The sequence below is a fragment of the Oryctolagus cuniculus genome, chromosome 14 (assembly GCF_964237555.1).
Source record: "Oryctolagus cuniculus chromosome 14, mOryCun1.1, whole genome shotgun sequence".
Lineage (NCBI taxonomy): Eukaryota > Metazoa > Chordata > Mammalia > Lagomorpha > Leporidae > Oryctolagus > Oryctolagus cuniculus.
Genome location: NC_091445.1, coordinates 60,012,982 through 60,038,665, shown reverse-complemented (window position 1 = coordinate 60,038,665; position 25,684 = coordinate 60,012,982). Strand labels below are relative to the sequence as shown.

At 42.5% G+C, this 25,684-nt stretch overlaps 1 protein-coding gene across 2 annotated transcripts in view; it reads left to right on the top strand.

Moving 5' to 3' along the window:
- The window catches only part of SLC45A2 (solute carrier family 45 member 2), a 48,609-nt gene that overhangs the window by 13,024 nt on the left and 9,901 nt on the right, over positions 1-25,684 (top strand). For both annotated transcript variants that reach the window (XM_070056898.1, XM_002714118.4), the window contains 3 exons: positions 8,059-8,384; positions 20,543-20,686; positions 21,517-21,640. In XM_070056898.1, coding sequence (XP_069912999.1) covers positions 8,059-8,384; positions 20,543-20,686; positions 21,517-21,640 — 594 coding nt within the window. The remainder of the gene's footprint in view (positions 1-8,058; positions 8,385-20,542; positions 20,687-21,516; positions 21,641-25,684) is intronic.

The following is a 25,684-nucleotide window of genomic DNA, read 5'->3' as shown; positions in this document are numbered from 1 at the left end:
GACAGAGAGAAAGGTCTTCCTTCCGCAGGCTCAACCCCCAAATGGCTGCCACGGCTGGCATGCTGTGCCGATCCAAAGCCAGGAGCCAGGTGCTTCCTCCTGGTCTCCCATGATGGTGCAGGGCCCAAGCACTAGGGCCATCCTCCACTGCCTTCACAGGCCACAGCAGAGAGCTGGACTGGAAGAGGAGCAACCAGGACAGAACTGGCGCCCTGACTGGGACTAGAACCCTGGGTGCCGGCGCCGCAGGTGGAGGATTAGCCTAGTGAGCTGCGGCGCTGGCGTTTCTAATTCTTAAGCAAGAAAAGAAGCAGGGGTCAGATATGATATGTCACATAAAATGGGAGGTTTCAAGAACCTTATTTGAACTAGCTTAGCAATCATCATTAATTTTCTCAAATTGGGAAATTTTCCTTTGGAAAAATGATGGAATAATAATAAGGTGAATGCTTTTATGTGGACTATTATTGCATTAACCAAATTAGCACAAATTAGAAGCTCTCAGCAGGCACAAAATTGTAATCTCTGCTCATATTCTGTCACTGGCAAACATAATTTCCAAGATACTGTGTTTCTTGTTAGTGTTTTCACTGTCTAAAGTGTCCCACATGTAGTGCTGAAGTGCTGTTTAGGGTTCCTAAATGCAAGAAGACAATGAGCCTTATGGAGAAAATAACACATTAGACAACTTTGTCTAGGCATGAGGTAGAGCACTGTTGGTCATGAGATCAATGTTAATGAAATAATAACATCTATTGAATAAGGTGTCTTTAACAGGAACATCCACAAAACAGGGTAATGAATTGAACAGTTGCAAATAGTGTTGTGACCAGTTGCTCCCAGAAACTAATACTGTATTTTCCCTAGAAGGAATGGGTCGGTATTCATTAATTCAGTGGTTTTGGTAGGTATATAGGCCATAAATACCATGAATAATGCATACCTTCCTAAAAGAGTTGTTGTGAGAACTGAAAGTATCCATATAGGACAAGCACTTAAAATAGAGCCTGGAGCACTGGGTCTAGACATACTATACTGACATTTCTTCCTGTAGATCTTATTGCCTCTCTGGGGTCTGTTCAGAAAATGAAGCACCAGGCGTGCTTCTGCTCTTGGAAACCCCAAGCCCTCCGAGAGAAGTTCTACCCTCCAACCCCAACTAGGTCCATTGAGCAGGAAACAGACTGCTGTTGCCTTTGGGTTCCCCGATATGTGAGTACTCAGGAGTGCTCAGCATAGTCTGGGAGGCCTTGTTCTTTTTATTTATTTATTTATTTGACAGGTAGAATTACAGGCAGAGAGAGAGAGAGAGAAAGGTCTTCCTTCCGTTGGATCACCCCCTAAATGGCTGCTACGGCTGGCGCTGCGCCAATCCGAAGCCAGGAGCCAGGTTCTTCCTCTGGTCTCCCATGCGGGTGCAGGGCCCAAGCACTTGGGCCATTCTCCACTGCCCTCCTGGGCCACAGCAGAGAGCTGGACTGGAAGAGGAGCAACCAGGACTAGAACCTGGTGTCCATATGGGATGCCGGCGCTGCAGGTGGAGGATTAACCAAGTGAGTTACACAGTGCCAGGGAGGCCTTGTTCTTAAAGCACACTTTCTACTGAATCTATGATCTGTGCCTTTGGAGCCTAAGGGCTTTTGAAACTCAGCAGCAGGGAATCGCATTCCTATTTCTCTGCTTTGTCCTGTCACTTCGTTTTTTCAAAGCAATGTAGCATCCTGGCCCAACTTGTCTTTGGCCAGAGGGATCAACAGGAGAGGGAAATACTAGGATTAAAGGCAGGTGGATGGAAGCAGTGGGCAGTGTTTAAACATATTATCATACCATCTTTTAAGAGCAAAGATGCTTTGTAAATCTAAAGGAATATTGGATTAGCTTGTGTCTTTCCTCTTGGGCAGAGCACCTGTATGCTTTTGAATGATTTCCCTTATTCCCTTAGCCTGCAAGAGGGTAGAAGTCATGTCTGTCTTATTCACTATGTCTTGCAATTCCTGGTTATCACAGATACTCCATCAATATCTATTGATGAACCAATGAGTCAAGGAAACACACACAGAGTAGCTGGTACTTATGATAATTCTCTGGGATTTATTGTGTTATGGTGAGAGTAGATAGGGATCATGCCTATATGGATACATTCCATGCTATTTACTAAACATGTAGAAAGGTATCAGAATTGCCCTCACATGAATCCCACGGGAATGTGGCAGTGTCTTTAGTCTGTCTTCCTTTTGAGGTAAAGCAGTCAGCAGAACATTGCATGCTCTCTTGACCTGAGCTATGTCCCATTGGTGTTCAACTTGCTAAGCCACACACCTGATGCAGAGAAGAAGTTACAGGCACGTGGTAGGTAAAGAATCTGAATTAGACTTTCTTTAGTTTCCTTGGTCCTTTAGATTTTGTAGTCCTGAAAGTGCCCCAGTTCTCATTTTACCTAGTAGAGTTGTGGACTATGAAAAAAAATACCTATTTCTGTCGATTTGGACCTCTTCCAGGATGAGCCGTTGCTCAAATCCTATCATGAGTTATGAAATATGACATTTGTCTGCTAAAGTGATTCATTCGCATGAGGTTAGCTGTGGTCTTGGTCTGCAAATAGCCAGCTCTGCAAGAAAGGCGCCAGCTGCCCGACTTGTGGGCCCTTCTTTGTGAGGCCTGTTATCTAATGTGGCAGCAGATGTCCCTTGGATGCTCTGGCTTAGGGCTGGCCCAAAAGCCTGGTGGTTGATTCCAAGGGCCTAAAAGAGGCTGATCTTGGCAGCAGAGATAAATGCTGTCTGGATGTAGATGTGGGAGGTGGTAAATGGTAAAACGATTAGCCTTTATAGCAGCTAAAATGAGGAGGCGTTGCTTAGAGACTGTCTTTGCAGATAAAATCCTTAGCTTAAGCCAATGAAGCAAAGCAATGGATTCCTACAGTCCTCTACTGGCCTGCTTCATATTGAAGGTGTAAAATAAAGCTCCATGTCTCCTTCTACTGTTTAATATTAGAATTATTTCCTCTGTGGCCACTAGGCCTTCCAGGAACGTCCTGTGGTACTGTTGTGATTTGAGGCCACACCTGAAAATAGATTTGGGGTTAAAACATAGCAGTTTTGCTTGTTTTCCCTTTTCCTAAGAGAAGAGGGTAAAGGAAATTCTCTAAGTTACTTACAGCATATGTTAAAGTTTTATTCAATTGATTGATGGTGGAAAGAATGAGGAAGTCATAAAAACTGGTTCCCCATGTTTTTGAAGGAAGTATCTGTGTGTGTGTGTGTGTGTTTAGCAAAAGAAAAAAAAATACCAGATTAGATACTAACATTCTACAAGGCAATAAAACTGTAGCTCCTTTGTAATGCTTTTGGGATAATTTCCCTATCAGTCTATAAAAACTTAATACAAACTCCTATTAATGTCTGTAAAGTATCTTAACTTTACAGGACTACAAACTGCTGTGCTTCATTATTTTTATCAGGTGGATTTTTGATCAAATATCCTGTGGCAACAAAGTCCCATCCCCAAGAATGTCAGAGAGGGTGTGGGACAGGCTTGTTGGAAACCACTCTATCACATGGTTACTCCAAGAGTTATATTTGCACCAGCAGCACTGGTGTCACTGTGGAATTTGAAAGGAGTGCAGAGTTTTAGGCCCTACCTTGAATCATCAGAATCAGAATCTGCATTTTAATAAGATGCCTACATGAAGTTTGTTTTGTGCACATTAAAGTTTAAGAAGCTGCTAGGGTTGGGATATTAGTTTAGGTGTCTCCCAACAGGTTATATGTTAAAGGCTTGGTCTCCAGAGTTTTATGTTATGGTATTAAAAGAATGGAAGCTTAACCCAATTAAGCTCTTTGGAGATAATGTCTTGGAGAGTGACTAGGTTGGACTAGGTTATTAGGGTGAAGCCCCCGTGAGTAGATCACGGTAGCTTTATAAGAGGAGACATAGACCCATGTGCACCCCCTCTTGCCATGTGGTGCTCTGCACCAATCTTGCGACTCTGCCGGCAAGAATGCCACCACCAGATGCCAACACCAACGGGGCCACCCAAATCATGAGCTTAAACAAACTTCCTTCCTTCGGGAGTAGCTTGTCTTAGGTATTTTGTTGTAGTAATAAAAAGCTAATACCAAAGCACTGGTCTATGCTGATAAAGCATCAGGCAGTTGAAATTTTTACACTGTAAAAGCTTAAAATACATTTTTCTTTCATTTATTTTCCTCACTGCATTCAGGAGTAAGCTCAGAGTGACCCACCAGTTCTGTCACTGGGTCTTGAATGAACAGTCCTTTCAGCCAGTTCTAGAGAGGTTGTCCACCCTGAATTCAGCACAGGGCTTGTCTTCTCTTATTTCTGGAGGGAGTTTTGGAATTAGGGTTTCTGTATGAGGTCAGTAAGGCACTTGGTTTTGGCCCTGGTAATGCAGGTTTCTGTATGAGGTCAACAGGGCACTTGCTTTTGGCCCTGGTAGTGCCACTCTGTGTGCTGGCATCTTGTATGTGTTATCATATTAATCCTCATTAGACTCATTTGAGGAGGCATCACTGTTAGGGTTTGCATCTGGTTTGTCCCACAAAAGTTCGTGTGCTGTAAGCTTGGTCCCTACTATGGTGGTGTTGAGGGAGATCCTTTAAGATGCTGGGCCTAATGGAGTCTACTTAGGTCACGGAGTCCCCAGTCTCATGAATGGGTTACTGCTGTTACTCTGGAGGAATCAAGTCTCCTGTGACTGGGTTAGTTCTCAAGACAGCAGACCATAGTAAACTGAGGCCCTTCTTGCACTTGGCCCCTTCTGCATGCAGCTGTTTCTCTTTTTGCTTCTTTACTGTGTTCTGACCCTCATCAAATAAATACTAAGGTGTTTGGACTTTTCAGCAACTGGAATTGTGAGCCAAACAGGTCTCTTTTCTTTATTAAGTAGCCAACCTCAAGTAACTTTTTTTTTTAAATAGGAATACAAAAGGGCTAAGATGATTGTCAGCTCCACTTCTCAGAGAAGTGTCCAAGATCTCATGACTAAAAAGCACTTGGGTGAGATCCAAAATCAGGCATGATGCTGCATCCCTTTTTCTTTCCATGAAATCTTCCCTCCTTAAAATGCCGCAGCTCATAGCTTTCTTAGCTAATTCTTCAAACATCCATATACCTCTCAAATTTCTTGATTCACTATTTTAGTGAACTCATAGAACTCCATTGCTAACTAAGATGAATTCTATAATAATAATTAATAATCATCACCCTTTTAATACCATTTACTAAGCACTAATACTTGACTCTTTGGTACTCCACTATAGTCACTCAATACCCAGTTCACTGTTCTACCTTATCATTTATTACATGTTTCAAAAATAGCTTCTCCCACTTGCTTATCTGCTTCTCCCACTTGAAATCATCTTCACAGTTTGGGACACTGAGTCCTTTTTATATTTATATCCTCAGAAGCTAATGGAGTCCTATATATATAGTTAGTGCTCAATAAATGCTTTTGGAAATAAACAAAACCAGTAGATACACAACTGGATTGTGAATCCCTGCATTTGTAGGCCTTAGTCATTCAAATCAATATCTAATATAAATCTTTCTTCATATTTATAGCCATGCATTTATATACATACAATTGCTATTCCATTGCACCTGGAGGATTTATTTCACATGCCAGTTCTTTCAAATGGGCAGGGAGTAGGGGTCTTCTATATTCCCTTGGTGGAACCCACCAGAGATGCTTAATGGAACGGTAAATTTGAAGGATAGAGGTACAAATGATAGGAGGATTGAATGACAATAAAGTATAGGCTTGTCAAAGGGTTAATTATGGTCAGAAATTCTCAACTAGGGATCCTTTTACAGCCTCTGTCGCTCCCCCTCTTCGCGGAGGAACGACACAGGACCCTGCGCTGTTCTTTTTTCTGCTCGGCCCTCCCCGGATTTGCTGCTGGTTCTTCCCAGGTTGGCTACCGACCCTTCCACCTCCGTGGAAGGGCGGCTCCCCCTGCCACTTTCCCCACTTCTGCGGGGGAGCGGCACACCGCCAGCTGGCTCACTCGGGGGCTGCTCAGATGTTCCTCAGGTGTTCCTGGTGCATGTTGTCTCTCTCCTCCTTTATAGTCCTCTTCCGCCAATCCCAACTCTGCTACCCACACACCGAGTATGCTGCTCTTCTCCAATCAGGAGCAGGTCCTACAGTTTATTGGTTGAACTGGAGGCAGCTGTGTAGAAGCTGTTTCCTCCTCTCCCAGCGCCATATTGTGGGAGAGCAGATGCATAGAATAAGTCTTAATTCCAGTAACTTAGTCTAGTCTGAGTTGCTCCCCACAAGCCTCCACTCCCATTCCCCAGGCATATTTGGAAATGTCTGGAGACATTCTTGGTTGTCATAATGGGGAGTAAGAAGAGAGGAAATTCGTATTTTTTTGGTGGGATACTTGTCTTGGCAATGATCTCTGACACCATCTGCCTTCCCATAGCTGAATAAAGAGAGTCACTGTCTGCTGATGACCATGGGCACTGCAAGTCTCAGAACTTCCTGCCGTGTCAGGAACAGAGTGTGGCTGCATGAGGAACCCACTTCCTCTCAGATCTGGGGCATTTCACCGTCATTTATCTGTTGACAAATATTCCTATCACCTGTAACTAGGCATGCAATCCTTCATGGCAGAGAACATATCTCTTACTTCCTCGTAACCATTGGTCACGATTTACCATAATTCCTCCTTAAAACACTTTGACATTCAGGGCATGATAACATTGCTTTACTTTTGGAATCCAATGGTTAGACAGTCATCTATACATAGTGTCTATGTTAAATTGCAACTAACTGGAATGTGAAGTGACCACAATTGTCCCTTCTCTCACAATTCTTGATAAATTATGGCTTATGGTGTTTGTCATTAAGGTTTATGTCCTTGGGGTCGGGTTTATGTAAGTTTAGGTGTTTAGGATCAGAGATAGGAACTTTTAAGTTCTTTTTTCTTCCTTGATTCCCTGGTTCATGAAGATATTGTCTTTCCTTGGGAAATAAAATGGACGCTTCACGCATAAGGAAAACAAAAATAAAAACAAAATCTGATCTGTTCAGGTAGATAACCTGTGTTGGGTAAGGCATGATAGGAGGTTGAGAGTTAAAGGTTTTTGTCAGAAGGTTCGGCCCTGCATGCACTTTTGACTTATGCAGAGGATATGTTTGATGTTCAACTCTTTAATTCCTCCTACCCTGTGTTATATGCCCTCTTCAGCCTGGGGTCCCTGGGAGTCCTGCAATGGAAGTAACAGCAGAGGAACAATTTTATGGTGCTAAATAGTGTGATGACTTGCCCATACTAAGAATGCTTATACTTTAAAACAGGGACTTCAAAGACAAATTGCTAAGAGGACGATTTCAAATATTAGATAATTAGGGTGGAATTAATTTTGAGGAGCCCTATCTCAGTATTCCTCAAGTGATATTGTGTGTAAGCATAAGCAAATGAAACAAGTATCACAAAAACTTCAGATTGGAGTCCTATGGGATGATAATAGGATTTTTAAAAGCTTCATATTTAACGTTTGTTTTCAATCTTCTGTAGCTGTCAATTGCAAGCAAGCATGTTGAACTTCTATTAGAGGAGAGAAGAGAGTTATCAAGATTGTTTAATCTTTACAAGTTTACCTATATCGTCCTAAGATGCTTAATGACAGATAAATAAGAATACAAAATTTTATTTTATTTTTGCTAAATACTGGTTTTCTTTGGGACCATTTCAGATCAGAATTTAAGTTCAAAAGTGCTGTAGAGAGCGCAGCTTGGGAAGGCCACTGTGCCTCTGAAGATGGCAATATTTACCAACACTAGAAGCTTCCTTCTTTATTATTACCCCACATTTTGGTGATGATGCCTAGGGCTGCAGCCAGTAGATGCTGGAGCTGGGACTAGAACTCATGTTGCCTGGCTGCAGGTGTTGCAGCCCCTCACTGTACTGCCTCGCCAGGCTGCCTCTGCTGTGCTTGGGGAGTTTTTCCACTGGAGGGCCTGTGTTTAGTGGAGAAGGAAGACGGTTTTCTCAGTGTTGTAATACCACTCTTTTTTGTTTCTAGGTTTTGGAGGTGCCCTGGGTTACCTTTTGGGTGCCATGGACTGGGCCCATCTGGGAATGGGAAGAATGCTGGGCACAGAGTTCCAGGTCATGTTCTTCTTCTCCGCCTTGGTGCTCACTTTGTGTTTTATTATTCACCTGTGCAGTATCTCTGAAACCCCACTTAGAGATGTTGCGGAGGCTGTGCCTCCTCAGCCAGCCCCACAGGGACCTCCATTGCCATCAGAGGCACTGTATGATTATGGCTCTATCGAGAAAGTTAAAAATGGCTACGGAAACCCAGAGCTGGCAGTACAGGGAGGAAAAAACAAAAATCCCGCTCCACAGGTAAGCAGGCAACTTCTTTTTTCTTTACTTGGGAAAAACATTTTGCTTGTGCTCATTCTTCTCTTTGTAAAATCTTTGCTTTGTTTGTTTGTTTGATGTGAAGAGTTTTGTGAAGTCTAATTAAACCCTCAAATCCCCAGAAGCTATTATCCCTTGGAATTAAAATTCTGCACCTCAAAGACAAATGTGTGCATTTTTCTCTGGTTCTCTTGTCTCTTACTCTTTTCAGATCATCAAACTAGAAAGCCAGTTCTGAAACATTAGACCTTGAAGAGTAGCCTGGAAACATTTGGGGGCCAGAAAAAAATGTTTTTTAAGGCTAAGTTTATAAATTATGAACTTATTCTTCCACATAGTAGCATACTTAGGTTAGTGACTGGGTTAGACATGTTGAATTTACGTATTGAGAGTTAATTCCATATTCTTTTTATTCCATTTTCAGTGAACTGTGTAGTGAGTTCTTTAGCTCAACCTTTTTAAAAAAAACCTCAATTAAATGCCAGTGAAATGGGACCACATTCAGATGAAGAAGAGGCTAGAATTATGCTAACCAATACAGTAGCTATTAATATTTTGAGGCTATTTAAATTAAAATCAATTCAACTGAAACAAAATTAAAACTTTAGTCCCTTCACATTTTAAATGCCCAGTATCTCCAGGGTGCTAGTAGCTACAGTATAGAACAGTACAGATATAAAACTTTTCCATCATTATACAACACTGATGCAGCAATTGCATATTCCTTCAAGATGAGTTTGAATACCAACAACTCAGGGGGTATGGTACAGAGGCTTCCCTCATTGATGAAGAAGTTGTAGATATGGGTTCAAATCTTGGTTCCTCTAGCTGTGTGATCTATATTATGCATTCAACAGATATCTAACAGGAATTTGCTGTAAGATACCTAAAAGATTAAGATCATAGGTGTTCCAATCCTGTCTCTATTACCTTAGAATGTGTCATCTTGTATAGGTATATTTTTGTAAAATAAGAAGGTAATTCCATCTATCCACAGGAACTTTGTGTAGGTTAAATGAGATAATCCATGTATAGTTACTTAGAATGATTCCCAACATGGTAAGGTGTAAGGTTTAGGTATTATGAGCCTGGCAGGATGTTAAGTATTCTAAGCACAAACAGGGAACACAATGGGAACTCTAATAACTTTCAAATAAGCCCAAGGAATCCCATCTCCCTTTGAGGTTGATATCTCTTGTTGGCTTTGCCTGTATATTTTCTTTTTTTTTTTTAAACTTTTATTTAATGCATATAATTTTCCAAAGTACGACTTATGGATTACAATGGCTTCCCCCCCCCATACCGTCCCTCCCACCCACAACCCTCCCCTTTCCCACTCCCTCTCCCCTTCCATTCACATCATGATTCTTTTTCAATTATCTTAATATACAGAAGATCAGCTTAGTATACATTAAGTATGGATTTCAACAGTTTGCTCCCACACAGAAACATAAAGTGAAAAATAATAGATGATTTTTTTAAATGATGATGAAATCAGAGCAGACCTATTGTCATGTTTAATCCCAGTGAGAGTCAAGTTGGGAATTGATAATTTCTTTCTTTTTTTTTTTTACAGAGGATCAGTTTAGTATGCATTAAGTAAGGATTTCAACAGTTTGCACCCCCATAGAAACACAAAGTGAAATATATTGTTTGAGTACTCGTTATAGCATTAAATCTCAATGTACAGCACATTAAGGATAGAGATCCTACATGAGGAGTAAGTGCACAGTGACTCCTGTTGTTGACTTTACCAATTGACACTCCTGTCTATGGCATCAGTAATCTCCCTATGCTCCAGTCATGAGTTTCCAAGGCTATGGAAGCCCTCTGAGTTCTCCGACTCTTATCTTGTTTAGACAAGGTCATAGTCAAAGTGGAGGTTCTCTCCTCCCTTCAGAGAAAGGTACCTCCTTCTTTGATGACCTGTTCTTTCCACTGGGATCTCACTCGCAGAGATCTTTTGCCAGAGTGTCTTGGCTTTCCATGCCTGAAATACTCTCATGAGCTTTTCAGCCAGCTCCGAATGCCTTTAGGGCTGATTCTGAGGCCAGAGTGCTATTTAGGACATCTGCCATTCTATGAGTCTGCTGAGTATCTCACTTCCCATGTTGGATCACTCTCCCCTTTATTTACTCCATCGGTTAGCGTTAGCAGGTACTAGACTTGTCTATGTGTTCCCTTTGACTCCCAGTCCCTTCACCATGACCAACTGTGAACTGAAACTGATCACCTGGAACAGTGAGATGGCATTGGTACATGCCACCTTGATGGGATTGAATTGGAATCCCCTGGTATGCTTCCAACTCCACCACTTGGGGCAAGTCAGCCTGAGCATGTCCCAAATTATACATCTCTTCCCTCTCCCATTCCCACCACCATGTTCAACAGGGATCACATTTCAGTTAATTTTCAACACTTAAGAATAACTGTGCATCAATTACAGATCTAAACCAGTCATATTAAGTAGAACAGATAAAAAAAACTACTAAGAGGGATAATGTATTAAGTTGTTCATTAACAGGGCTAGAAATCCAGTCATTTGCAACAAAATGGAGGAATCTGGAACACATCATGCTGAGTGAAATAAGCCAGTCCCAAAGGGACAAATACCATATGTTCTCCCTGATCGGTGACGACTGACTGAACACCAAGAGGGAAACCTGTTGGAGTGAGGTGGACACTATGGGAAATGGTGCCTGTATATTTTCTAAGATTGATGGGACATTCAACAAAAATAAAGCATATGAAAGTGTTTTCTAAACTTTTCATAACTAGATAAGCATATTATAATCACTATTGATTCAGTTTTGGGTACCGTACTATAATAGGTATTTGGGAACTGTAAAATTGACTTATGTCTAATCCCTACACACAGGAATTTATGGCTTACCTAGGGGCATGCAGCTTTTATATTATCACTGATAATCCAAGTACCCAAGGTAGAGCACAGTAAATTGTGCAAAAGCAATGTGTCAGTTCAGTCTTCTAAAAAGCAGGCACCAGGACAGAATTAGATAATGCAAGAGATTTATTGGGGAACAGCATGAAGAATAGCGGGGAAGCAGAGGCAGAAACAATGGCCAGGAGAGTCTTTGTTTCATTACTCAGGACAGAACCTATGAAACAAGATGGAAAGGGGAGAAGGCTGAGGCAGGCAGCCTCTCAGCTGAAGCGCAGTTCTAAGAAAGCTTCCGTTGGGCCAGGAGGGAGTCCTCCAGCCAACATTGCCTTTAGAATAGTCCCAAGTTTTGCAGGACAAGCTAGCATTAGCATCCCCAGTTGGCTAGTCATTGGCTAGAAACAGCCAGGGAAAGGGTAGCCTTGGCTCAAACAGATGGGAGATCTGGATTGGCAGTAGTTGGGGCTGTGAGTCAACTGTGCTTTCTCCTGCAGGGGAACCAAAGGGCACAAGTGATGTGATATCAATTGCTATTAGATTTGCAAGAGGGAGAGACTGTTTTAGGCAAACAGCAAGAATTCATGGAAGAGATCACCTTTGAGTTATGCCTTGAATGATGGCCAATATTTGAATTGGTAAAGAGCTGGGGAAGTAACACTCCTGGTAGAGAAAAGGACATTGCAAATCCACAGAGATAAGACAAAACAAAACAGAAATGTGTGTGTGTGGGGGGGGGAGTATAAGTGATAAGGAGATGATGAAGTTTGTAAAGATAGAAATAAATTAGGAAAGCAAATTTTGTATGCTTTTGAAAGCCAGAATAAGAGCTAAAATTTTATTAAGTAGAAGATAAAGGATATTGAAGCTAGGATAGAGGCCTGCTTGATGTTGTGTGTGTGTGTGTTTTATTTTAAATATTAGCTGGCTGTTGATGATAGTGGGTAAAAAGGTAACCAGGAGAGCAACATAGTGACCCCAAGTATGAGCTAACAATGGGCCAGAATTAGGGAGATGGCCAATGAAAATAAAAAATGTGAAATTAAGGAGGTAAACAAAGAACATAGAAAATTGTTATATGTGTAGAGACTGAGAAATAGAGGCATTAATAAGCTTATTTCAGCTGTGACTGAGATATGAGGATGCACATGTCTGGCAGTTAAGAGGGAATGCAGGCAGGGAGAGAGAGAGATAGAAAGAGAGAATCAAAAAGATTCAAAGATGACACGATGACATTTAAGCCACTGGAAATGATTGAAATCACCAAGGAGAAGTAGAGAAATGAGTAAAGAAAATGGGAGGAGGGAAAGGTGCCAGTGATAGGAAGTAAAATGTTAAAGGATATACAATATGAAAAGATGTGATTTTTTATATCAAAAATATAAAAGGCAGAGGATATGAAATAAACGTATAGCATTATACTCACATGTAATCAAAGTTAGGTTATTACTAGCTTAACATAGTTTGCTATAAAATATTTTAGGTGAGCCTCATGATAACTGCAATGCAGTCACCTATAGTGGATACCCAAATTTATAAAAAACTAGAAATTAAAACCAATAAACAGAGCAAATAATCTAATCATAAGAAAAATAGCAAGTGAGGAGGAAAGGAACAAAAGATCTATAAAATAAGCAAAAAGCAATATCTAATTAAAAAAACACAAAATGGCTGAATAGATATTTTTCCTTTTTTAAAATATTTATTTATTTATTTGAAAGGCTGAGAGTTACAGAGAGGCAGAGGCAGAGAGAGAGAGAGAGAGCGAGCGAGTGAGCTCCTCCATCCACTGGTTGACTCCCCAAATGGCTGCAAGGAGTGGAGCTGTGCGGATCCAAAACCAGGAGCCAAGAGCTTCCTCCATGTCTCCTACAAAGGTGCAGGGGCCCAAAGACCTGGGCCGTCTTCTACTGTTTTCCCAGGCCAAAGCAGAGAGCTGGATTGGAAGTAGAGCAGCAAGGACTCAAACCGACACCCATACAAGCTGTTGGAAGAGCAGGCAGTGGCTTTTACCCACTATGCCATAGCACTGGCCCCGTAGATATTTTTCAAAAGAAGACATACAAATCACCGATAGGAACATGAAAAAAACCTCAGCATCACTAATCATCAACTAAATGTGAATCAAAACCAGAATTAAGTACCATGGCACACCTGTTAGCATGGCTATTATCAAAGAGATGATAGGTGAGTATGGGTGAGGATGTGAAGAAAAGGGAACCCCTGGGGCTAGTGTTGTGATATCGTGGGTTAAGCTACTGCCTATGATGCCCGTGTCCAATATGGACATTGGATGAAATCCTAGATGCTCCACTTCCAATCCAGATTCCTGCTAATTTGCCTGGGGAAATGATGGGTGGTCCCAGGACCTGGGCCCCTGTACCCATGTGGAAGATGAAGCTCCTGGTTCCTGGCTTTATTCTATACCAAAAATATGTTTAATTTTTACTTAACTAAAAATAATAAAAATTGGAGAATCAACTGGGTAATGGCAAAACTTGGGTAGAGAGTGGGCAGCCCCGTGTTAGTTTAAAGACTGGCAAGATGCCTAGAATTTGGCACTTAGGAGATTGTGCACAAACTTGAGGGTATGATGCCAGGAGAGTTACAGTTTATGACAAGTTGCAAAAAAGTTTGAGGGAGGAGGGCATTTGGCACAGTTGTTAAGACACCTCTTTGGACACCTGCACACTGCATCACGGTGCCTGGCATCAAGTCCCAGCTCTGTTTCCAACTCATGCTTCCTGTGCACGCATACCCTGGAAGGCAGCAGATGATGGTTCAAGTCGTGGGTTCCTTTCCACCCATGTGGGAGACCTAGATTCAGTTCTGGACTCCTGGCTTCAGCCTGACCATTTGTGGCATGTGAGGAGTAAACCTGCTGTCTCTGCTTTTCAAAGGAAATGAAAGTGAATAAAAAGTAAAAATTTAAAGAAAGTTTGAGAGGAAAACTCTGGAAAAAAAAATTATGTGTTTAGGTGAGTATAGTGGAGATAAAAGTTCCTAGGAATTGCCAAAAGTATTGGCTGATAGTTGTGGCAATGCCTTGGGAAGAATCAAGTCAGAGTCCTTCCTTTAAAAAAATGTTTAATTGTACAAAAAGTTGCAAAGGCAATAGAGAGAGTTCCTGTCTACTCCGCAGCAGCTTCCTCTGAATGTTAACAGCTTACATAATTATGCACATTTGTCAAAACTAAGAAATCAACAGTGGAACAATACTGTTACATAAACAGTAGACTTAGTTGGATTTCCTCAATTTTTCCATTGATGTCCTTTTTCTATTCCAGGATCCTATCTAGGAAACCACATTGTGTTCAGCTAATCGGTTTATAAAATTGGGAAAGTGTGCTTGCTTTCAGTGGTATTTGAAGAAAATATTTTTGCTTCTTAGAGTCAGTAGAATTTATACATTGTGTGTATGAACAAAAGCAGTAAATCTTAGCTGCTAATCATGAAAGTCTATAAATAGTTTTCTCAGAATGAAATACCCCCCTCCAGTTCTGTTTGCTCTATTCAAAACTAATGCTTAGCATTTGGTTTTGCAAAATTAATGCCAAAGTAAACTTCAGCATTGCCTGTGTTTGAATTGCTAAAATGCTTACTTAAGTGGGGTGTGTTGCAAGGAGGCCTCACTCTATGACCAGGACTGTCTTGGAGTGAAGTTTCTGTGGGTCCCTCCCTGCCTTCCACCAGGACACCTGATGAAAGAATGCAATGGAAGAGGGACCAGCGTTGTAGCATAGAGGATAAGGCTGACACCTGCAGTGCTGGCATCCCATGTGGCTGCTGGTTTGAGTCCCGGCTGCTCCACTTCAGATCCAGCTCTCTGCTATGGCCTGGCAAAGCAGTGAAAGATGGCCTGAGTCCTTGGGCTCCTGCACACATGTGGGAGATCCAGAAGAAACTCCTGGCTTTGGATCTGTGCAGCTCTGGCCGTTGTAGCCACCTGGGGACTGGACTAGCAGATCAAAGACCTCACTCTCTGCCTCTGCCTCTCTAACTCTGCTTTTCAAATAGATAGGTAAATCTTTTTTTTTTTTAAAGAATGTAATAGGTCTGATCTGATTTCATCATCATTTGAAAAATCATCTATTATTTTTCACTTTATGTTTGTGTGGGAGCAAACTGTTGAAATCTTTACTTAATGTATGCTAAACTGATCTTCTGTATATAAAGAGAATCGAAAATGAATCCTCATGTGAATGGAAGGGGAGAGGGAGTGGGAAAGGGGAGGGAGCCATTGTAATCCATAAGCCGTACTTTGGGAATTTATATTCATTAAATAAAAGTTAAAGAAAAAAAACACACATAAAAAAAAAAGAATGTAATGGAAAAGAACAATCTTCCATTTGTCTGACTCCAGCAGGAGCTCCTATTTTAGGATGAATGAACTGCTTTCCACACAGGAAGAGTACAAGGAAGCACTAAGAAATCATTGGCATGAAGTCTTCACTTTATCTTCTGCAGCCAGAGTTAGACAGTGAGAGAGAGAGAGAGAGAGAGAGAGAGAGAGAGAGAGAGAGATCTTCCTTTTCTGTTGGTTCACCCCCCAAATGGCCACTACGGCCAGTGCTGCGCCAATCCGAAGCCAGCAGCCAGGTGCTTCTTCCTGGTCTCCCACACGGGTGCAGGTGCCCAAGCACTTGGACCATCCTCCACTGCCTTCCCAAGCCACAGCAGAGAGCTGGACTGGAAGAGGAGCAACCGGGCCCAGAACCTGGTGCCCATATGGGATGCTGGCGCTGCAGGTGGAGGATTAGCCAAGTGAGCCACAGCACCAGCCCCTTCACTTTATCTTGACCACAGAGCAAATAGAGAAAATATGAGCAGGTAGGTCACTGGAGACTGAGCTCTACTCCCTTTCCCTACACCAGGTTGCCTGGGAGAAGAATACCTGCCCCTCTGCTTCTCTTTCACTGATTAATCAGAACCCTGGGACCACTCTTTGTGCACTTCTGCCTGACAGAAGGGGCGTCATGGAACGAGTGTACAGTGAAGTCTTCTGGTCTTTAAAGATGTGTCTGTTTTTGAAAATTTCTGAAAAGCACAATATATTAGGTGAAACACATCTACATGCTCGCAGTTATCTACATTTTGGGAAAAACAGTACACATACAGAGAAAAAATGGGAAGAAAATACAACGAAAATGCTAACTGCAGTTATTTTCTCTGGGTGATAGGCTAACAAGTCATTTTAATTTTCTTTAAAAAACCTCTGAATCATATTAAACTTTCTATAATGGATATACAAAATAAAGAAAAAATTAGAAAACCGTGACAATAAAGAATAAATAATGTCATGGTTTAAGGAACAAGACAACAGGGAGTTTTACTGAAGAGCCGGACATTACCCTGATTGATTATCTGCCTCTTTCACCATCCCTTGGGAAGACTGTAGGTCTCCCTCAAGAAGTCACCCAGTGTGGGTTGTCTCAGCCCTCTAAGGCTGTTCTGAGGATCAGATAAAATTAAGAGAGGGGAAGCCTTTTGCAAAGCATAAAACCCTCCACGTTAGTAAGAAAACAAACGCATCAGATGCAGTTCAGACAACTTTCACAGGACAGATGCTGATTGAGAGGTTAGGAGGAATAAATTCTGGAGGTTGGTCTGATCTGTTGTACGACATGGTGCCGTACAACAGCAATGTATTGCGTACTTGAAAATTGATAAGAGTACATTGTAAGCACCCTCAGCCCAACACATTGATAAATATTTGAATTAATATATTTATTAGCCTCATTAGTTATTCTAAAATGTGTACATATTTCAAAATGTTATATTGTATATCCTAAAGATATACAATTTTGTCAATCAAAAAAAATAAGGAAAAAATTAATGAGTTTCTAGTATGTGCCACCTACCTGTACAATGTTGTAGACTGAGTGGTTTGGCTACTTGATTTGAAAAAACAAAATAATAATAAAAGCAGGGCAATGTGTCCTAGGCTCAAAGTCAAGCACAGGGTACTTCCTTCTATATGTGTGTTGTCCTGGGAGGTCTCCAGCTGACCTGGGACGTCTACACTGTGTCAGGGCCAGCACCAAGGCTGCCATGATTTGTCAGTCATTTCTTTCCAAAGAGAGGGTGGCTGTGCACTTTGAGAGCTGCGATTTTTCATGCTGAGGGGCCTGAATTATTTTAGAGTTCAGAGTGGATCCCATCAAGTCCATCTGGAGTCCTCTATGCCTCAGTTGCCCCCTTTAGCATTTGAAGTCTCCGTTTGATGCACGTTTATGGAGTTCTCCTTCCCCTGGCATTTCTGTATCTTTTTTTCCCCACTCATAAATCCATCAATATCCCCTCTGCAGCTGACAGTGGTGCGAGTTTTATGCAGCAAAACAACTCCCAGGGAGCTCAACACCAGTGAAAGGGCCTTGCAGCAACTGATGAGTCAGAAATGTGGTGCCAGCTGAATTTTCATTCTGAGTTAAAATATCCCACAGAGCCCTGAATATTTACATCACCAGCCTTTACAGAAATCCTGGGCACAAGTTGAAAAGGCCTGTTTATTTTTGGGGAGAAAAGAACAATGGGGCTACAATGAAAGTGGTTTGAAAATTATGTGTAAGGCAGAGGCATAAATTAATATTTCACTGAGGCTGAATATTTGATGATCAGATTAACTTTCTCAACTGTGCGATTTTGGAAAGAGGGAGAGGAGAGTGAAGACAACCACTGAGTCTGAGGTACAGAAACCAGGCTGGTGTCCCCTAGGCTGATCTTCAGCTGCTTTTTCTGTGGTTGAGGAAAAGGTAATAATTCTGCACTACATTTGTGTTACAACTCTCACTTATTTGGACAGGTGCCATGTTCTACCTACAGAAAGACAGTTATTTTTTCTCACTCTAGGGGAATGGCTGTACTTCTTGATGCTGGTTAAATATACAAAAATCAGTACAGTCATGGTCAGTGAGTTCATTACTATAAGATTGATAATTTTATACAAAAAAGCTAAAATGAGTAAATATAATTTTCTACAACAAAGAATTGTCACACAAAGTTAGAAGTTATAAAACAACACATGACTGTAGTTACACAGGAGACCATCTTATAAATAAATGTTTCAGGACCCAATTTCATCATGTCGAGATTCAGCATAAATGAAAATCAGACAGGAACATACCATCATGCCACATGGTGAACACCACGGCTCAGTGTCTTCCAGGCAGCTGACTGCTCGGCACGTCTGTGGTGCCTTTCTTCGCTCATTGTGACAGGGTGCTAAAGGCCGTGTCGTACTTTGTGTTTCAAAACAGTTGTGTCGGCAGCAGTTGTCAGTTGCTGGCTACCCTGCCTGCCTGCCTGCTGCTCCCTCCAGCATGTTCAATCAATCTAACTCTGCTCACTCTGAAAACAAAAGAAACACACAAAAAAGACATTGTGTTTATAGTTTGAGTCATCATTCTCTCAGGGTTCCTTAAAACCCAAAGATTATAGACTCTTGTTTAATATAATTTAAATCTAAAAGAGTTTGGGACACCTGTATGCATTATGTGCATGTACGTATATAAGAGGTACTTTAAAAAGTTCATAGAAATGTAATTAAAATGTAACTATTGCTGTGCAAAGGAAAATTGAATCCATGTTTTTTTTATAATATGCATTTTCATGAAATTTTTGAAGACTTCTTGTGTGTGTGCATATGTAGTGTTAAGTATATTGTGTTGTGTGTGTATGCACTATGGGTGTGTGATGTGTGTGTAATGTGTGTCTATGTGTGGCATGTGTGTAGTTGGACTGTATGGTATGTATGTAAGGCAGGTGTGTGGTTGGGGTGTGTAGTGCATGTGTATTTGCTGAGTGTGGAATGTGTGTAGTGTGTGGTGTGTATATGGTACATGTGTGTGGTGTGTGATGGGTGTGTGGTGTGTGTGTGGTGTGTGTGTTTGAGCTCTACATTTTTCTCATTTTGACTCAACATGGGGCACGTTCTCATGTGTCATGGCAGGATGCAGAGCAATTCCCTGGCAGCAGGCGTGTGACCAGCAGCAGGGAGTTGTAGACTCTATGACTTGTCAGTTGCTGCATAAAATACCACCAGAAGCCCAGCAGCTTGAATGAGTGCCCATTTGTTATCTCAAAGTTCTGTGGATCAGAAGTCTGACTGGGCTCCGTGAACTTCTCTGCTCAGAGTCTTACAAGGTTGAAGTCAAGACACTGACAGAGCTGTGCTGTCGCCTGCAAGTTTGACTGGGGAAGACTTTTCTCTGAGCTCATTCAGGTTGTGGGTAGAATCCTGTTCCTTGTGATTGTGGGACTGAAGTCCTTGTTTTATTGCTGGCTATCGGCTGATTGCTTTCACCCTCTGAAGCCTAGCATCAGTTCTTTTCCATATGACCCTCTCCACCCTCAAAGCCAGCAATCTTTGTGCTTTGAGGTGGAGAAAACTGTCCTTCAAGTGCTCATGTGATTCATTTAGGGTCACCCAGGTAATCTTTTTCATTGGTTCAAAATCAGCTTATTAGTAGTCTTAATTATATCTGTAAAAATTCTTTTGTCATGTAACCATGGAACTAGATTTTGGGAACAGGGATAATGAAGGTCATTGTGGATTTCCCTTACCATGCTTTGAAAGTCAAGAAATCTAAGAATTATCATCATCTAAGGGCTGGATTACATATGAGCCTTTAAACAATGCTTGTTTTTATTTGAGGGCATGGAGGCAGAGAAAGAGAGCGAGAGCAAGAGAGCCCCCAACCATTGGTCCCCAAATACCCACAATGACTAGGACTGGATCAGGGCCCAAGCCAGGATCCAGGAGCACAGTCTAGCCTTTCATGTGAGTGGCAGGAATCCAATCCCAATTACTTAAGCTGTCACTTCTGCCTCCCACTTTCTTAATTGAAAGGAAACTAGAGTCAGGATCTGGAGCCAGGATTTGAATCCAGGTACTCAGATGTAGGATATGGGTGTCTTAATTGCTATGCTAAATGTCCCACTCCCTAGATATGAGGTGTGTTCTTGTGTGGCAGTTCTGTCATTCAAAGACAACATTCTAAGACAACCTAGTCCCTTTGTCCTTAAGTCACCAAATCCCCATTCAGGACATAAAACTACTAAATATTCACACAGAGTGAACACATACTATGAGTGTATTCCATGGAAACCTGGGTGCCATGCCTAGGAAAAAAAAAGATCTCATGTGACAGCCAAGTGGCAGATACACATAGTACAGCTGTGTGCTCTGGCTCCTGTGCTTTCTCTACATTGAATTTCATACCTGTTTCATGTTTTATTCCAGACTCGGAGGACGATGACCATGAAGTCGCTTTTGAGGGCATTGGTGAGCATGCCTGCCCACTATCGCTGTCTTTGTATCAGTCACCTCATTGGATGGACAGCTTTCCTGTCCAACATGCTTTTCTTCACAGATTTCATGGGCCAGGTAATGAACTTGTGTGTGTGCCCTCATTGACTCACATATCAATCAATCAGCAATTGTCAAGCTTCTTCTGAGCTGGCCTTTAGGATGGGCATAGTAAGAGCATAAGAACGAGTACCATCGAGGAGCTGGTTGTAGAAGGAAGCTGCTCTATCCTGGACAACTAGAAGGCACTGTAGGGCCAACTAGTACTTGATAAGATACAATGGGGGGAAAATCAGTGCTAGCTGTTGTGATCATAGAAGGCTTCATAATGGAGGTATAGTATGGGCCTTGCAGGGTGAGTAGGATAGGAATTGGAGAGATACGAGAGGTCTTCAAAAATTTGCTAGAAAATGTGTATTATGAAAAAGCTAGGTATAGATTTAAAATTTTTTGTAGCAAAATAAACTTATCTTTTAATTCCATTGTTCTTTGTGAACTAGTTGAAGAATCCTTGCATAGGTGAAGAAAATATTTCAAAAAGGAATAGGAATGCATGTGAAGATGAGCTAGAAGCCTGGTGCTGTACTAGAGAGTAAGTGGCAGGGTTGCCTATATCAGGTGAGGCTAGATGTTGGGTAAAGGAAGGGTGTTAAAGATCCAGGGGAATGTTGTTTAGATTCAGCCAGAGTAAGCTTCAGATTTCAAAGAAGTCTAAAAGTCTTAAGTCTAAGGAGTCTTCCTTGAATGGAGATGTGATAGAATGAAAGGGGTGACTTGGTTTTGTCACATTGAGCTCTGTGCCCTGGGAAGGAATCCTTGGGCAGGGACACGTTGCTACCTAGAGCACATGAGAAGGCATCTCCACAACATTGTATCTGTAGCTCAACAACCCCATACTTCTCTTTCAGATTGTGTTCCAAGGGGACCCCTACAGCCCGCACAACTCCACAGAGTTTCTCATCTATGAAAGAGGAGTTGAGGTTGGATGTTGGGGCTTGTGCATCAACTCCGTGTCTTCATCACTTTATTCTTGTAAGTCTTGCTCCCCTAATGCATGTCTTCCATCGGGAGCTTGTCTAGAAGAACTTAGGTTTAATACATTTGTTTTATTTTCTGCTGTTCAAAAAGCCACATTCTTGATAAATATATGGAAGTCAGGAAAAACTGAGAAAGGACCACAAAGGTATCTTTTTACATAGTGAATTCTAGGTGCCATTTTCCTTTGTATTTGGCACCAGTGAATTCTTGATCAAGGTTCTTTGGAAAATGGAAAGGAATCTCATTAAAAAAGATGGGTAAGTGTTGGATGGGTGAGAGATGGAGTGCCAGCAGATCCATGGTCTGCTGAGGCAAGATCTCTGGAGGCATTCATAGACAAAGTCAACAAGTGGAATGATCGGAGCACAGATGCACAGGGTGGTAACCTAAAGGAGTGCTATTAAAGAATTATGATCAACTGGCTGCCCTCTGGTGCCAGCTTTCTTGAGCCTTTAATCCTCCATGGAGCTAAGTTTCAGCTGTGAGGAGGCTGGACAAAGCTGTTTCTGTCGCTGATTTTAAGTAAGTCCAAATGGTTGTGTTGTAACTCTAGGGCATCACCCTGGCTTACCTTGTTTGCGCTAGCTGAGATCTCAGCCTCTGTAAACGTTGAAATATGTATCTAGGTTCCCTATTTATGGTGGAAACTTGGCTCATTATTATAATGAGGTCTTTTCACCCCTCCATGTTGCTCTAGGGCTGTGAGGAGAGTGACTGATCCCAACTCAGAGTCCCAGGCCTTGTACAGGCCCAGGGAACAACAGGGATATGGCTCAGGTCAGGCAAAGGAGAGGACATGGGGGAGAATCCCTGTTATCATTCTCATAAGCACCGTGTCACTAACGTGCAAATGGTTGAGCCTACCTCTACCCTTCGCCTGCCCATAGCACAGTTGGAAACCTTCTTCGAGAGCTCTTTAAAAATTTAGCATAATTGGGAAAAAGGGGGCTAATGATAAAAGGTGTTCATGAATTCAATAATCACAAACCATAAAATTCACAGTTTAATAATATTTACTATTTAATAACCAAATAGTGGTAGTGAAAGCTTACATTCCTTTTCTTTTTTAAAAAGATATATTTATTTATTTACTTGAACAGCAGAGTGGCAGAGAGAGAGAGAGGAAGAGAACACTTCCATCTACAGGTTCACTTCCTAAATGCCCTCAACAGCCAGGGCTAAGCCAGGCGAATGCCAGGAGCCAGGAACTCCATCCGGGTCTCCCACCTGGGTGGTAGGAACGCAAGCCTTTGGGCCATCTTTTGCTACCTCCAAGGGCATTGTCAGGAAACTGAATTGGAAGCACGGGGTAACCAGGACTTGAACCACGCATGCTGACATGGGCATGGGATGCAGCTGTCCCAAATGGCGGCTTAACCAGCTGCTCCACGATGCCTGGCTTAGCTTAACGTTTCTTTAGCAAACCTTTTCTTTCTGTTAGAGTGAGTGAACTCAGAAAATTCCAGGAGGAAGATTTCAAATGCTTAGAAATGGAGAGTATGAGAACAAATGGTCTAACCAATTATCTGTCTTAATTCCTTCATGATTTCAAGAAGTGAGGGGACTATTTACTGCTACTCTCATTCTTGTAAGAACACATTTCCCCACATGTAACTGGTGCTAAAATTTATCATCTCCCTCCAACCCTAAAGAGAGGCACTGTGGGCCGGCGCCGCGGCTCACTAGGCTAATCGTCCGCCTAGCGGCGCCGGCACACCCGGTTCTATCTAGTCCCGGTCGGGGCGCCGGATTCTGTCCCGGTTGCCCCTCTTCCAGGCCAGCCCTCTGCTGTGGCCAGGGAGTGCAGTGGAGGATGGCCCAGGTGCTTGGGCCCTGCACCCCATGGGAGACCAGGAAAAGCACCTGGCTCCTGGCTCCTGCCATCGGATCAGCGCGGTGTGCCGGCCGCAGCGCGCCAGCCGCGGCGGCCATTGGAGGGTGAACCAATGGCAAAGGAAGACCTTTCTCTCTGTCTCTCTCTCTCACTGTCCACTCTGCCTGTCAAAAAAAAAAAAAAAAAAAAAAAAAAAAAAAAAAAAAGAGAGGCACTGTGTAAGCATCTGACTGCCACGGGGTATCAGACCTATCAGCGGGCAAGGCAAGGTTGGCCCTGAAATTTACTGATTTCCCTTCATGAATAAAACATTCTTTACCAGACCGTCAGTCTTTGTACAGAGGTTATGTGTATTTCGAAATATCTCTTTTCCTTTCTTTGTTTTTTTTTCCCCACTGGCCTACACACTTGCATGAAAGCATATCCCCAGTGACTATTGGAGGTGTCTTTCAGGTACTGAGACACCTTGGATTGCCTTTTCTGCATAAATATCAGCATTATGCAAATAGAAACCAACCTAGCATTATACTGTTTTCATTCTCAACCTTAACAATGGCCCTGCAGGCATGGCTTGAATTTAATAGAGGATGCAAGATAGTCCACTTGTCATTTCCAGAGCTTTGTGTTCTTTCGGATAGAGACAGTGTATTGTTTCAGAATTGATTCAAGTATGATGCAAATTATGTTTTTTTGTCCAATGTTAAGTCCAATAATTATTTGGATAGATATGGAAAGTTTCCTGCTTCAATAGGTTTACTTCAAATATCTAGCATTTACCTCCTGGTTTGTGTGTTCCAGTAGAACAGAGTAGGGGAGAGATAAGAAATGTGCAGATTAAAAAAAACAGATTAAAAAAGGAAGATAAACACTCTGGAGATTTTCCCTACCATTGTGGAAAACATCATACCTTTTTTTTTTTTTTTTTTTTGACAATCCGAGTGGACAGTGAGAGAGAGAGAGAGAGACAGAGAGAAAGGTCTTCCTTTGCCGTTGGTTCACCCTCCAATGGCCTCCACAGCCGGCGCGCTGCGGCCGGCACACCACGCCGATCCAAAGGCAGGAGCCAGGTGCTTATCCTGGTCTCCCATGGGGTGCAGGGCCCAAGCACCTGGGTCATCCTGCACTGCACTCCCTGGCCACAGCAGAGAGCTGGCCTGGAAGAGGGACAACTGGGACAGAATCCGGTGCCCCGACCGGGACTAGAACCCGGGGTGCCGGTGCCGCAAGGTGGAGGATTAGCCTACTGAGCCGTGGCGCTGGCCAACATCATACATTTTTAAAGCAGAATTTTTAGTTTTTAAAACAGCCTTACCCTGTGCTTTGATGAGCATGCTGTGTTTACTTACTGGGAGGGGAGCTCAGGTAATCATGATCTGACCTCACCCAGGCCTCTATTTGTTGAAATGGCAATAACACACTAACTAGATGTCTTCTATGGGTTTGGCATTGGGCTGGGTGATTTCTCAGCCATTTCATCACATTCAGTCTTGACACCAACCCCAGAGGAGAGTTTTATTGTTCCCGTTTTTCAGATGATCCAGTGCTGAGAGGTTAAGGAACTTGCCCATGAAGAGTGGGTAGGTAGGCTCACTAGGCTAATCCTCCACCTGTGGCGCCGGCACACTGGGCTCTAGTCCCGGTCGGGGTGCTGGATTCTGTCCCAGTCACCCCTCTTCCTGTCCAGCTCTCTGCTGTGGCCCGGGAGTACAGTGGAGGATGGCCCAAGTCCTTGGGCCCTGCACCCACGTGGGAGACCAGGAGAAGTACCTGGCTCCTGGCTTCGGATCAGCACGGTGTGCTGGCTGCAGCGGCCATTGGGTGGTGAACCAATGGAAAAAGGAAGACCTTTCTCTCTGACTCTCTCTCTCACTGTCCACTCTGCCTGTCAAAAAAAAAAAAAAAAAAAAAAAAAAAAAAAAAAAAAAAAGAGAATAGGCACTTACCAGACTGTGGTGGCCACTTACCAGACCAAGACAGGGAAAAGCTCCTGCAGATATTCGTGTGACCTTTTACTTCGTTCTTGGGTGTGTAGATTTCATCCTGGTGAGGGCTAGGAAATTGTGAAGGCCTTGGCTCATTCTGCAAAACCTGGATGTTTTCATTTGTCCCATGAGCCATTGGGCCAAGGTTGGCCTGTACTGTTGTTTGGTCCAATTGTGCCAGACATCTCTAATTAGGATCACCCCTACTTTTCTCCCACGCCT